Source organism: Periplaneta americana, chromosome 13 (assembly GCF_040183065.1).
Source record: "Periplaneta americana isolate PAMFEO1 chromosome 13, P.americana_PAMFEO1_priV1, whole genome shotgun sequence".
In the NCBI taxonomy this organism is placed as follows: Eukaryota; Metazoa; Arthropoda; class Insecta; order Blattodea; family Blattidae; genus Periplaneta; species Periplaneta americana.
Window position 1 is genome coordinate 32,159,334 of NC_091129.1, and position 15,874 is coordinate 32,175,207.

A 15,874-nucleotide genomic window follows, 5' to 3' on the forward strand; every position below is an offset into this window, starting at 1 on the left:
TACGTCCAGACTAGTGCAATTTGAAATGTTGGCAAACAGAAAAACAAATGCTAGGGTAGTGATAAAATTAAACAAATGCTAGGGACGCGATAAAATTGTGCGATAAGCAGCCATGATTGGTTGAAAGACGCCCTTTCGTACCGTTTTATTGGTCAAAAGTAGTATGAGGTAGTAAAAGTGTAATAGTCACAGAAACATACAAACACAAAACTTTTCTACACCAAGCACACTTTAGGAAGGTATAATTATTGCATTCGTACTTTTTTTCTTTCGAATGCCTAGAGGAAAACACACTTCACGTACGTTCGTAAACACATAATTTCTTTCCTGTATAAGTTTTGAGGCATACTATGCATATTGAAGCAAATGATTAAACACAGGGGCAGACAGCTGGTTATGGATGAGAGAATGGATGGTAATGGCATCTTCCCTCGTTTTCATTTGCTGTTTTGTTGCAACAAGTAAGTGCAGTTCTGCAGACCAGAAATGACATGTTTAACTTGCCTGTAAGAATAAACATCGCAAGGCTGACACAATGGAGTGCATATAGGTGGAATAACTTTCACAGTGCAAGCTGGCATATTATCATCACCCACAAACTGCTCATCATACAGTGCTCCATTAGTTTGTCCTCTCCACATCCTGGAATTCTGCCAACATGGAACTCTCATCCGGAATACTAGACACCATGCAATACGAGAACTTATTGCTAAAAGTCTTCCTTCCTTCTACGAGATTCACCAAGAAGTCCACTGCCTTGCAAAAGGTGGAAGTTCTCGGCGAGTTGACATCATTGCGATTGATAGAAGAAATGTCAGAGCAATTATCATCGATCACACCGTGCGCTTTGAAACTGCAGTTGAACAACCTGTAGCAGTACACGAAGAAAAGAAGACCATCTATGACCCTACAATTCAATACTTTAGAGATTATTATCATATACAAGGACAGATTGAAGTATTTGGCCTATTGTTCGGAGCAAGAGGAACAATTCCAAAATTCTCAGTTGAATGTTTTAAATCTTTTGGAATTCCTTTAAATATTTTGAAAATTATTGCTATAGACGTAATGAAATATTCTGTTCAGATTTTACGTAATCACCTGTACATCTAAATTTTCTTATATTCTATTTGATTACTAATAATTGTTGAATAAAAGTACTTTCCCAAGGGCAGCTTCCATTTGAAAATAAACATCGTAAATAGTGATAACGCAAATGTTTATTTTTATTTTATTTGTTTAGTATGCTGTGTCTTTTGAGAACCCTTACTGAAGGGCAGCTACCCTTGTGGGATTTAAATAAGGAGACATTTGTTTGTCCCTGCATAAGGTTTGAGGACAGTATCAAGATACTGCTCAAACAAATTAGAGCTCAGTTTGCCAAATGTAGAGCACGTGACTGCCATATTTTTGCATTTTTCCTTAAGAACATTAATAGCAACGGTAACTTTCGGACCGAAGCTCCAAGTATTAAGAGATAGTTGTACTGGGACATCATTTTATTTTTACTAACATTTTTAATATGAACTTGCCTATATATACCTATAATGCCGTTTGCTATCCCCTTCCACGACTGGAGTTCGATGATACTGGCGTAATATACAAACAAATAACTTTACTAGGTATAGGAGGGAAGAAAAGTAGTTCATCCATTTACGTAAACTAGGAAATATTGCGCTTTTGAGTTTGATCATTTTCATTAGGTTTTGTTTAATCAAAATACAGTACAGTATTAACAGTGAGTGTTTTTACTCACGAACTGAGCTGTCCATTCGGACGTATTCATTATGCAGTGTATATTATACTGTCTACAGCACATTAGCGTACACTATAGAGAATGAAGTTAAATTGAAAAATAATCATACTATGGATATTTAAACACATTTTTGAAAATGGTGGCAGTTCATTTCGATACAGGCTTCAGTTCTTTTGTGCATTTTATCGCACTATAGACTATTGTACCTAATTCCAATTACCAGTTTCGTCTTTCGTACTAGAAACTGATGTTGAAATAATTCTGTACCTACCTTACGTACTGTAAATTCAATCTTCATTTCTGCCCGATCCGAAGAGAGAAAATTACTCAGACATGCTATCTACTGTCCGTCCAAGTGGTTATGTCGTAGGGTCGTAGAAAGAGAGGAAATCACGTTACAGTTAATTACTTAACGAGGCCTTTTTATTTAAGTTATTTTAAACAGTTGTATAATATTATGTAGACGTCCAATTCCTAACATAAATTAATGTTCTCAGAAAAGAGCTAAGACAGCCCAGCCACTAGCGGGCGAATAAAAGCTGGTGGGGGAAACCGAGATATGACTTAGGCAAATGGACGACAGTACCTGTGCGAAAATGATTCAATATTGAAAGCTCCTTCGTCACTGGAAAATGGGAACATATTTTTGGAACGTACTGTTCACTATGACCATAAGGCTACTATGACTGTATATGCGGTCTTGGATCTGTGTGGAGGACGATTGAACTTCATTAGTAGAAGGGCTGGGAGTGAAGTACATTCAAAAACTCAGGTACAATAAAAATTGAAGTAAAAATAAAATGATGTCCCTGTACTAAAGTTATAATGTAATTGATGTATTGCAGGAGTTTCTGAAGGTGGTGAGCCGCTACATGGTGCGCACGATGCTGTGGTTCCAAATGGAGAAGGACAACGCGGGCCCGGCCGCCATGCTGCTGTCGTGGACTCCCGACACGCTGGCGGGGCACGTCCTGCAGGTGCTGGACGCTCTGGTCGTCGCCCTCAGAACCCAGCGCTTCAGATCTTACTTCTTCCCATGGTGCAATGTGATGCTGCATTCCCCAGCGGGCGGCCAGCACCACCCCGAGGAGGACTACCTCAGCGATGCCGATATCATCGAGGGCTTCCTCCGCTGTCTGCACGAGGAGTCCTCCATTGTCGTGGTGCCGGCCGAAGATGACGACGACATAGAGATGAAGAGGTACCTCATATCGGAGCGCCTTGAAACATGTCTTATTCGCAAATGGGGAACTGTTTTGACAGACTTGGCACCTCCAGCAACGACCAGGTAAGACATTCAAAATCTACAGAAAACCCACGACAACAACAACAACAACACACACACACATATACAACACATCCCATCACCCAACACAACACAAACAAGCTGCATTCCGAACAATGGTACACAGACTACTCAACATACCAATGAGCCAACAGGATTACAACGAAGAACTAAACACCAGTGGCGGCTCGTAGGTATTGAATTCAGGGGGGGCTGCATACAAAAATAAACCATGCATCTTACCTTATTTAAATATTAGTTCCATGCGCCTTGTCTTATAGGTTGCAAACTTTTGAATCATCTTCTTATTAAAATCCGATATGTCGGTAAGGCATTATAAGATTGGTATGCAGAGTCGGCCTCGGTAGCATAATCGGTTGCGGGTTCGATCCCAGCCCAGGTCGATGGCATTTAAGTGTGTTTAAATGAGACGGGTTCATGTCAGTAGATTTACTGGGATTTAAAAGAATCCTGCGGGACAAAATTCCGGCAAACCGGCGACGCTGATATAACCCCTGCAGTTGTGGGTGTCGTTAAATAAACCATAATTTAATTTTTATATGCAGATTTGAACCTTAGAAATATCTAACTGGCGATTTATAGTTGGTTGTATAATATATCTACATGATACATCAATAAATGAAAAAACTGAGCCAGAAATTGAATTCAGGATCTTCAAGAGTACGCACCAGGGCGCTTGCCTCATTTATTGTGATGTTGTTAGATGTTTTAGATTCCATTATGGTTTGAAAACATTGTAGAAATGGCGCCTTCTTCTCATGAACAACATTTACTGTTCTTATTTTAAAACTCCATCTTGTTCCCCCAGCTGATGGAATTGTCTTTGAAACACATTAATCTAATACAGACTGTGTGGAGATCGAGAGAAGAAAGCAGGGATACTGGATAAATCAGCAAAAAATATGCAAGCCTTTGTATTTTGTTTAGTGACTTTTTCCATTATGACATTCAACTGATTGGCACTTAATTTCACATTTCTCCTGAATTGTTAAGGTACTGAACTGAATAGACTGTAAATATTGTACAGAATTAAACATTGTTGCGCTTGTTGTACTCACAATATTAAAGAAAATGTATTTAAAACTGCGAGCTACTGACAACCTGCTGCAAATTTTGCAGCTCCTGGAAAGTCTGTATTCCTGGCCAGGGGCAGCAGGGGGAGGGGTAAAACTAACTCGCAAAGCATCCGAGACGAGACTGGCAGCTCCAGGGGAGGAAGTGGCTTCACCCGTAGTCCTTGTCTCTGGCTTCGCTCTGGCAGCACCAGGGGAGGAAGTGACTTCAGTAACGATTGCGTGCATGTCAATGAGAGCGAAATTTTTAGAAATTCGAGCCGCTAAACAGAGACTGTATAATAAATGTATTTCACAACATAAAACGAGACAAGAGCCACAAATGTCTGGGGGTGCTGCAGCTCCGCAGCCTCTCTTCGGAAGCCGCCCCTGCTAAACACAATCAAACACATAGCACAAGAAAACGGCTACGACCCTAAGTTAATAGACAACATAATAAGAAAGACAAAACAGAATTACTAAAAACATAGCAATACAACACAAACACAAGAACACAAAAAATACAACACACTAACATACGAAAACAAAAACACACAAATCTCATTCAAGAAAGTAAATTACAACATTGGATACAGAATAAAAACACTCTACAAAAACATCTCAACACACAAAAAACACAAACAAACAAATATAACCACTCAGGCGTATACAAACTCAAATGCAACACCTGCAACAACTTCTACTTAGGACAGACAGATAGATCGTTTCAAACACCTTACAAAGAACACATCACAGCCATAAAAAAATCACAAAACATTTCCACATACGCAGAACATATTACAAAAATGCTAACCATACCTACAGCAACATAAATACAGACATGGAAATTCTACACATTAAACCAAAAAACCAGAAACTAAACACATTAGAACAATACGAAATATAGACTGTATAGAACAGCGGTCATTAGCACAGTGCACCCTCGGGCTAGCGTCTCTTACCCGCGGATAAAATATTGCACTGGCGTGCATCCGTGACTGCTGGCGGGTATGCTTCCTCCCTCTCCCTTCTGCACGACGGTGCATATTGCGATACACTTCTTACCCGTTACCCATTTCAGCGAGTGCTAGCGACCACTGGTATATTTGATATTTGATATATATTTCTCAAATAAAATCTACGGTCCTGCTGGCCCTTCACATTTCTGTATTCGGGCCAGCATTCCCTTCTTGCACTCTTTACAATTTTTTAACAAGACGTGTATTGATCCTTGAAGCCTGTTCTTGCCATGTCTTTGATGTCCCGCCATTTTCACTTGACCATCATTTTACTTTATCCACTATTATTCTACTTCCCTTCTCTTCTTCTCAGTTCCCTTAAAAAATTCTACAAATAATTTCTAAAATTAATTAATAAATATTTCTTCCCTCCAAACTAATTTCATATTTTAAATAACAATGCACATAACTTATTTACTATAAAAGACCTAACCCTTGTTGACTATTTCACTACAAACTTGAACTAATAATATATTCACTGACTAAACACTTCTCCACCACACATTAGCGCTCGTATCCTGGCAACATTGTATTCACTTTATTTATAACACAATTTAACACTGGAACAAAAGAACTACAGTTCACCTCCATTTACCATTCCTAGCTAACCTACTATTATTTCAACCCACTGATGCACCATTTCCTCAGATTATAGACAGGTTTTTGTCCACTATTGCCCCCTCTTTTCTCACTCCTGGCACGCTTTACACACTCACTACTTCCTCTTCTATTCCCCGCACTTGTTTCGCTTTCTCGTTCACCCGTCTCTTCTTTCGTCGATTCAGCCTTCCTCTCGCTCCCCTTCTGCCTTTCTCCACTCCTGTTGCCACTGGTATAGAGGATGTCGGAATCAACTGTCCTACCGGAACTCAGAAGTACAACAGGCGATTTCCGACCGCGAGGAGGGTAAAAGATACTTCCTATTGAAACTCTCAAAGGACACAATCTGGAGCTTGAAGATGAATTAATGAACACGAATAACAGTGTTCAAACGGGAGTGAGTTTGGGGATTGAACTCGCGTTCTCCCATAATGTGAGCTCTGTTTTTAGAAGCACGGTCAGACGGTTGGGGAACAACTCGGAAAAATCTCAACACGGTAATCAGCCCAAGCTGGTATCGAATTCACACTTCAGAGGAAAGGAAGCTTTCAATAGAGAAAAGAGGCATCTTCTACGGACTTCTGGATAAAGAACTAAGGAAAAAACTAGTAAAGTGCTTTGTGTGGAATGTAGCATTATATGCGACAGAACTTGAACCCCATGGTATGTGGTCATTAGTTTCTGATAATAGTGCTATGTGCCATAAGCTCTGCCCTGGGGTTCGTGGGCTCGTGGGTTAAGAAACAGCAAACATAGAAACCTAAAAAGTTGCTTAATACGGGAAATGTTTTCAGAAAGATTTATAATATATCAGTACATCATTAAGAAAGTTGGCAAAAGTCATACTCCGAAAGAAAATATATAAATATATAATTATAATGACAAAGTTTATAAATGAATAAGATAAAAAAATTGCGTTGTAAGAGGAAAATTTTCAATAAAATGTATAATTATTTCAGTACTTTATTATTATTATAAAACTTAACAAATTACTAAACAAATTTCTTAATCAGGTAAAGATTTCAAGAAAATTTTCATCACTACCGTAGATACTGCGCAAACTCTACAAGTACACAAACACAGGCTGATGTGTTTCACGATGACGTAGCGAAGTTCCGTAAATCATAGTTCCAGTCAACAACTCCTCCCACTAAATAAACTGTCCGATGTGCAACTGAATGGCAGCAGTTAAGAATCTATAATTCCATTGAAAACTAGAGCGATTTCATGTGCTAAAATTATGTTACACCTATAAAATTACTATACATTTAATTTACGAATAACGGGCTAACAGCTAAATTGGTGGAATAGCTTTCTTGCCAGACATCCCCGCTGATAAATTTAACAGACAAGTAGGGGTGATACAGTGGAGGCTTACATTTCACACTGTTAAATAGGGTACAAAATTGTCTGCGCTTATTATATGAAGTACACAAAATTTAACTGTCAGCAAAACAACAAAGGCATTAGGTATGTAACTTAGGTTCTTGTTTGATTATAGTGTCAAGTTAATAATGGAAAAAGTGTGCTGTACATAATTCTAAATTCGTATTATAAGCACTTCTTAACATTTAATAACGGAAAACGTGTGCTGGATATAATCTTATTATTATTATTATTATTATTATTATTATTATTATTATTGTTACAGGCACTGTTGTTTGTAATTGCAATTAACCTTTTAGGTGCCTAAAACTGTATTTTAATGCCTACTTTCGATCATTATGGAGCCAAGTTGAGGTGTCTAAAAGTTGGTTAATGGCCTAAATATCCGAAGTCTAGTCATAATGCATATAAAATATAATGCATGTTTTTGCAGGCATCATTGTGACATTAATAGGTTTCATATTTAATGATAAAACACACATGTTAGGTCAATAACACAGTGTTCATTGATTTGATGAAATACATTAAAGGTGATACAGTAGTTACAGTTGTATGAACACTAATAAGTACAATAAGTTTATTGAAGATTCTATGTTAGTCAGACATGTTTCGGAGATGCTTCTCCATCTTCAGTGGCTGATTACGACTGCAAAACGAAAACAATTATAATTAATAACTTGATTAGTTATATTTCAAAAATTAAAAAATGACAAATGGGAAAATAGAAAGATTATCTTAAATTATGATACTTTGTAAACGTCTTTCATTGACTGGAAAAGTTAAAAATGTAAAATATAATGAATTCTGAATAAGCAGTATGTGTTATATCTTCTATATATGCATGTGATAACTGAAAATGATATAAGAAACTACATTTTACAGACATTAACTCAGATATTGAAATTTTACATATTAATAGGAAAGGTATTACAAATTTTTGGAATGACCTACCTGCAGCGGTCTTTGAGGACTGTCCTTCCTTAAGGAGATTCAAGAATAACTTAAAAAGTTGTGTATAAAGCGCAAATTAAAATTAAGGTGACATTTAACATTTAATTTTTTAAGGTGACATGTTTTTATTTAGCCTGACGAGTTACTCCCTTGGTTTGAATTGTAAATTATTTCAAAATAGCGTGTAGCCTAATAGGGCCTTAGACTAGGAATGTTTAGCTTAAATGTAGTTCTGTTTATAAATATGCATAAGGGTATAAGCATTTGTCTTATTTGAACTGTTGTATCAGTGAAGCGAGGTGAGTCAGTGAAGTTATGGTTTTACAGTGCAGTCAATAGTTCCGATCAGTGATAATTTATAGCGTCAGTGAAATGTGTTCTATAGTGGCAGTGAAATGTGTCCTAAAGTGTCAGTGAAATACGTCATAGTGCCACTACAGTGAGTGAGATGAGAGTAAAGTGAAAGACTATTGAAACTTATGTAGGGCCTATACGTATGTAGGTTGTATTGTAAAATTAGGTTATTTTATGTTTTATTATTAATTGTAATTATTGTGTTAAATTGTATTGTATATTCTTATTGTATTGTGTATATAATTGTATTGTGTATTGTAATTTTATTGTGTATTTTTTATATTGTGTATACCACTGCCACTGGGTGCTTGCCGACTTGCAGTGTAAATAAATACATACAAATATTCTGGAGTCTATCGAAATATACAAAGACAAATTCATAAATTCTCACAATTTGAATGCAAAAGCAATTTACGAAAAAAATATTCTCTTTGTTCTTTATATCACTTCCGATTTGAATAGCAAAAAACTAACGTAGTACTAGTCAACTTAATTTCTGTCCTTTCCTTCATCTCAGTCAGTCTCCTTTAAGCCAAGCAAGAACACGGTTCGAACAACTGAACCACATCGGTGAGTTTTTCATCCAAGTTTCAATTTTGTCCTTTCTTCTTTTATCTCTATTTTTAAATACGGTCTGTGTTAATTTTTTATCAGAAATATGTATATACATCATAAGATTTTAACTTTTCAATTTTTAAATGCCAATTCAATTTTATTATACATTATTACAGTTTCTTCTATCAGTTTCAGTTATCACATGCATATTAGAAGATATAACACATAATGCTTATTCAGAATTCATTATATTTTACATTTTTAACTTTTCCAGTCAATGAAAGACGTTTACAAAGTATCATAATTTAAGATAGTCTTTCTATTTTCCCATTTGTCATTTTTTAATTTTTGAAATATAACTAATAAAGTTATTAATTACTAGCCGTACCCGTGCGCTCCGCTGCACCCGTTAAAAATAAATATAAAGTAATTACATAATTAAAATAGGACATTTGATCCAGGGAACATTCGTGTTTGATAGAAGGATAAATCGTTTAATATGTTACTTAATTTAAATTGCATCCAAATAATTAAAATGCGATCATTTTGGTCCAGAGACACTCATTTGGCGCAATGACAATTCCTTTAACATGTTTCTTAATTTTTATTACATGGAACCATAGTTTAATGAAGATTGACATCATTTAGATTTAATGTGTATATTTTATTTTACTTGTTATAGGTTTCCATTGAATTATGGTAATAACTTAATTTTAACCCTTGTTTTCTACGTATTCAGTAAATGGCGCTTGGCCCACTATCGTCCTGAACCCTTGAAATAACTTAAATTATATTATATAATATTACATATTATATTATATTATATTATATTATATTATATTATATTATATTATATTATATTATATTATATTATATTATATTATATTATATTATATCAGAAGTTACTGTAATAACATTATAGTAATAACATTATAGCATTATGTCCATCTAGAGAAACTACACTTTCCAATGGTGAACTAATAATTAATTACACAAATCGGTTAATTTAGCTTCCGATATTACTTCATACAAACACAGAAACATTCTCTGTAGGCTATCTTTTATAGCTTTCGATTGTTGCTGTCCAAGGCCCCTTATAGACGAAGTCATTTGTTTTTTAATTCATTACACGGCCTTAGATGGCAGTTATTTTAATTTTAAAACTCATTTATCTCATGAAATATCAGTCCTATCAAAATTTTTCAAGGAATAAAACTTATCGCAAATTAGTTTTAAAGAAACCTTTGTTATGTAACATTTTTCACAAAAATCAATAATAAGCGCGATATTTCGATTTATTTAATTCAGGCCCCCTTATAACCCCCCCCCCCGCCTTTTAAATAATGTATTTTGAATGCCATATAGCCTAAAATCTAAGTTACAACGAACTTAATTTATATTCCAATTTTCATCGAAATCCGTTCAGCCATTATCGCGTGAAAAGGTAACAAACATACAGACAGACATAGAGAAAGACATACAAACAAAAATTTCAAAAAAGCGATTTTCGGTTTCAGGGTGGTTAATTATATATGTTAGGACCAATTATTTTTGGAAAATCGAAAATTACCAGAAAAATTTCGGCTACAGATTTATTATTAGTATAGATAATTGTTTTCGTTTTGCAGTCGTTGTAATCAGTCACTGAAGATGGAGAAGCATCTCCGAAACATGTCTGACTAACATCTTCAATAAACTTATTGTACTTATTGGTGTTCATACAACTGTAACATACCACCTTTAATGTATTTCATTAATAGGTTTATTTATCATTTGAACGGACTCAACGTACCTATGTTGTGCGATAAACTTGCTTGAACACTGTACATATTAGTAAGACAGTGAGATAGAGATACTATACCTCACTCGTTCTACTAATGGAGGCATCTTGCGGCAACAGTGTACTAGCCAAGATATGAAAAGAGAGAGAGAGAAAAAAACTGTGCATAGTTATAGCACGAATGGCCGTACGGGCTCGTGTGAAGAATCTTGTGTACATGAGTTTGTACTGTATAATTTATTATGCATCAATAATCTATCTACTAGCCAAGACCCATAAGACCAATGCTTTCTTCTTAAGCTGGAACATTCTATAAAAATGAGGAAGACAGTCTTCCCGTAATACTTTCAGTAACCTCAACTGGTGACCTCTAATGTAGTGGCAGAGAAAGTCAGTAGCCTAACTAGCGTATGGCATTTACAAAAACGTATGCTTATTAACGCTGTATGGTAGGTCCCCAGAAAGAATGAATCAATAATACGAGACGTTTTAATATGCGGGTGTGCCAAACAGGGCACTTAACTGTAGTTTACAACATAATCCTAGAATAAAATTTTCATTATTTTTATTATCCATTTGAAGAGTAACGTACTATGTTATATGAACTGCTAATACATAATGTTTTGCTTTTTAAAGGTCTAGAAGATTGAGTTTCGGAGCTACGACAAATGGTCCCGTAACATACACAACTGCAGGAGCGACACAGTACACACCGAGGCAACTGGATTACATAGCTCAGCTCTTCCGGGAAATGCTACGAGTGCGACAACTCACACTTCAGGTACGCATTGTAGTATTTTTTGTCCAAGAATGTGGAGAGAAAACTACTTCACGTGCAATAACATGCAATTCTTTTATGAATATTATATTATTCATTCATCCATCCATAGTGTTCTGTCCAAGGGCAGGTCATTCACTACAAACCCAGCATTCTCCAGTCTTTCCTATTTTATGCCTTCCTCTTTTACTCCGCATATGATCCATATATCTTAATATCGTCTATTATCTGATATCTTCTTCTGCCACGAACTCTTCTCCCGTCCACCATTCCTTCCAGTGCATTCTTCAGTAGGCAGTTCCTTCTCAACCAATGACTCAGCCAATTCCTCTTCTTCTTCCTGATCAGTTTCAGCATCATTCTTTCTTCATCCACTCTTTCCAACACAGCTTCGTTTCTTACTGTCTGTCCATTTCACACGCTCCATCCTTCTCCACATCCACATTTCAAATGCTTCTTTTCGCTTCTCTTCGTCGTAATGTCCATGTTTCTGCCCCATACAATGCTACACTCCATACAAAGCATTTAACTGGTCTCTTCCTTGGTTCTTTCTCCAGAGGTCCGCACAAGATGCTCCTTTTTCTATAAAATCTTCCTTTGCCATTGCTATTCTCCTTTTGACTTCTTGGCAGCAGCTCATATTACTGCTTATAGTACACTCCAAGTATTTGAAGCTGTTCGCTTGCTCTACTGCCTCATTTAGAATTCACAAGTTTACCTTCTTTACTTTTCTTCCTATGACCATGGTCTTCGTCTTGTTGGCATTTATCTTCATCTCATACTGCTCGTAGCTGTCATATAGCTTAAATAGCATATCTCTTAGTATCATTTCTTCTTCTGCTAACAACGCCATATCATCAGCAAATCTTATACACTTTATTCTTCTTCCTCCTACTGTCACTCCTCCCATGTTTTGAAAACAGTTCTTCACTAAATACTCCAAGTAAACATTGAACAGAGTAAGTGATAAAGGGCATCCTTGTACTTCTCTCCCTCTTTTTCTTCCTTCTGACATTTCTTCTGCTATCCTGACTTTGACTCGTTGTTTCATATAAAGGTTACTGAACAGCCTCCTCTCTTTCCAATCCATGCCAATTTTCCTTAGGATCCCCATCATTTTATTCAAATCCACTCTGTCAAACGCCTTTTCTAGGTCCACAATTACTATACTGTATACACTTTTTTTTATTCTTCTCTACGTATCTTTCTCCGATTGTTCGTAGCAGTCTAATTGGATCTCTCGTACCTTTTCCTTTCCTGAAGCCAAAGTACTCTTCTTCCAACTGTTCTTCCATCTTAGAATATAAACGTCGATTCAGAATTCGCAGAAGAATCTTCGCCGAGTGCGATATCAGGGTGGTAGTCCTGAACTCGTTACATTTCTTTGCATTATTTTTAGAGATATTTATTATTGAGTTCACATTGAAACACGCTTTTGTCTCATCTAGTATTTGAAGCTCTAATTTTCACTTTATACCAGTGGTTGCCAAACACCACGAAATTGTGGCATAATAGAAATGCAACCCGCACACCATTATCGCAGGGAGAGGGGTGGAGTGGGTATCTCCTCAGGTAATACAGTGAATAACAATGCAGAGACGGACTGTGACCAAAACAACGAAAGCAATATAATATTCTTGTACTATTAACTATACACACTTTTTACATGTTAATTTTTTATCCTCCTATTAATTATTTTTGTATTATTAATAAAATAAAATAAATTAATTTTCTTATTTACCAAAGAAAGAGCGTGTACTTTATATCAGCAGATATTTGAAATTAAAAAAACGTACCACGCTGGTCACGAAGTTGTAAATTGCACTACATATATAAAAAAAGTTGTAGTATTTTACTCTGATTAAGACATAGAAGCCGATGTTTTTTTATTGTTTATTTATTAATGAACTATTCAAATTACACTTATACGTAGAAAAAAAAAACGTGGAAGTATTTTACACCGATTGCAACGTAGAAGCCAATATCTTTTATTGTTTATTTATTAATGAAATATTCAAATTATATTACATACGTCGAAAAAAATCGTCGAAGTATTTTACCCAGATTAAGACAGAGAAGCCGTTACTTTTTATTGTTCGTTTATTATTCAAGTTACAGGTAAGGGCGTGGTAGTCTTCATAACAAGAAAAATAATGACAACGTACATTGTTCTTTTATACTTCATTTAAAATTTTACAACAAATTAAGTATCTCATATTTTTGCCATCTGCACAAAATAAATACTTTTCCTTCCATGCTCCTTAAAATTAAGTTTTTACTTACTATCTGTTTTCGAAAAGACATCGAAACATATTATCCTACACACTTGTAATATTACATGCGTACGTCCGCTGCTGGTAAATGTCTTTACTTATATCGAAGTGATGGCTGTAAACAGAGGGTGGGGATATGATGTCATGGTTGTGCTTGAGTGAAGGCAGGGGCATGTGTTGCGACACAGCTTTTGGAGATCACTGCTTTATACCCATCTTTATGAATTCATCAGAAGAACCTAGAAGCGCGGTGATATCATCAGTTTAGTCATAGAAAGACAGAATTCATAGCTAAGGCTACAACTTCTTAGGGGTTAGTTTATTATTCGTTTATTTACTACTGTTAATAGATTTCTTTATGTTACTCGTATTTCAGAATCAGAGCTCTCCGGCATGGTTCCCGGGACACCTGCAGACTTCCAGCGCTACTATACAACAAGAAGATCCTGTTGAGGATCTCATTTACCTTCTCACAGCAATACTGGAGCAGGCCAAAGAGTTAGCATTGGGGGACATGGGGAGCATGCCTTCCACAGGCGGCCGATGTAGAAAACGAAGCGCCTCCAAGAAAACTGTCCGTAGGAACTTGGGAACTAAAGTCGACAGTGGCAACAAGATTAGAAACAACTTCGATGCATCCGTAATCATACTAGTCGATTCTGTCCGTCGAGATATCGAAACTTCAAATGCGGATCTGTCAGATGATTCTGTGTTGGTGCGTCATGTTTTGAAGTGGTTGTATCGTGGATTAGACGAGGACAAGAAACATCTTGCTCCAGTTCTGAGACCTTACCTCAACCGTCTGTTTGCGGCGTCTCATGAAAATGGCTGGCATCTCGAAGAGTGGAATCGGAGACAAAATGAAGATCACGGAAACGAGATGCGAGTTCTGGGATCTTACTGTCGTTTAGTGATAAACTCCGAAGCGAGTCCCAGCACAGCACTAGTTGACGCAGTTGGCAAGGGTTGGGTGTGGGCCGAAAATATGTTGGACATGGCAGAGTACCTAGGATGTTCTGACATCACCTGTCAACCTGAAGTTGGATTACAACTAGTGTTCACGCCAGACGACGGTAAAGTTGTCAGACATAATATATGTCTACCTTCGTCTGTGGAACATCTACAAGTACCTGAGAGTAGATACTCGACCTTCAGCAGCACTAAATCCACATACAGCCGCAATAAAAGTGCCTCTAACACGCTCAAGATGAAGAAAGCAACCTTGTCCAGAGGGGCCACAGTCACACTGCCTTCATTGCTAGCGCAACAACCGAGAAACCTGCTTTATCAAGGTAATGTTAATTTTATTTTGATGCCTTTAATATTTGTTTTATCAACAGTAATCTCACTAGAGGTTTCGATTTAGCTAGAGAAAATAAAAACTCGTGTGGGATTTAATTAACTATTACACGATTAGAAGAAAGTATAAGTATAAAGATTAGAAGTAACCAAGCACTCCAATACAATAAAATATTGACTTACGAAAATACAAAAAAATACAACTGTCTTCTAAAGTATTATTGTACCATCTCAACATTACAAATATTACGCTAGATGCATGCTAAATGGCAGTGGTATGTTATGATTATGTGATGCTATCAGGTGTGCCAACTATGGAATCTTCATTGAACTCTGTAGACGGTTACTAATCAAGAAGGCTTTGTTGATTCAATTTCATTTTTATTAAAACAGTTGCATTCCACTTCAATTATCCGGATCCCAGTAATCAACGTCACTTGACACATGATTTTCAATAAATCTTAGTATTAAACAATCTCTGATACGTGACTACCCATAAGCTATAACATAGCATAATAATATAAACAAGTGTTAGAAAAGTTTTAATTAGGGATGATGAAATAAACAAGAAAAATTTTAATTAACGATGATGACATAAAAAATAAAAATGAATAATTTTAAAAGGAATAATTATTGAAAGTACAATTTTCAAATGTGAATGTTTTAGTGGTTGGTAGTCCAGTTGTTATATTGTGTATGTATTTATTCACACTGCAATGGGTATATACCCGGTGGCAGTGGTAACTAATTACACTCAATAATGAC

General features: G+C 36.2%; 1 protein-coding gene across 1 annotated transcript in view; it reads left to right on the top strand.

Annotated features, from left to right (window-relative positions):
• The window catches only part of LOC138712645 (uncharacterized), a 257,211-nt gene that overhangs the window by 95,930 nt on the left and 145,407 nt on the right, over positions 1–15,874 (top strand). Inside the window, exons 7-9 of the mRNA XM_069844613.1 lie at positions 2,602–3,044; positions 11,396–11,540; positions 14,187–15,102. Of these exons, the coding sequence (XP_069700714.1) occupies positions 2,602–3,044; positions 11,396–11,540; positions 14,187–15,102 (1,504 nt within the window). The remainder of the gene's footprint in view (positions 1–2,601; positions 3,045–11,395; positions 11,541–14,186; positions 15,103–15,874) is intronic.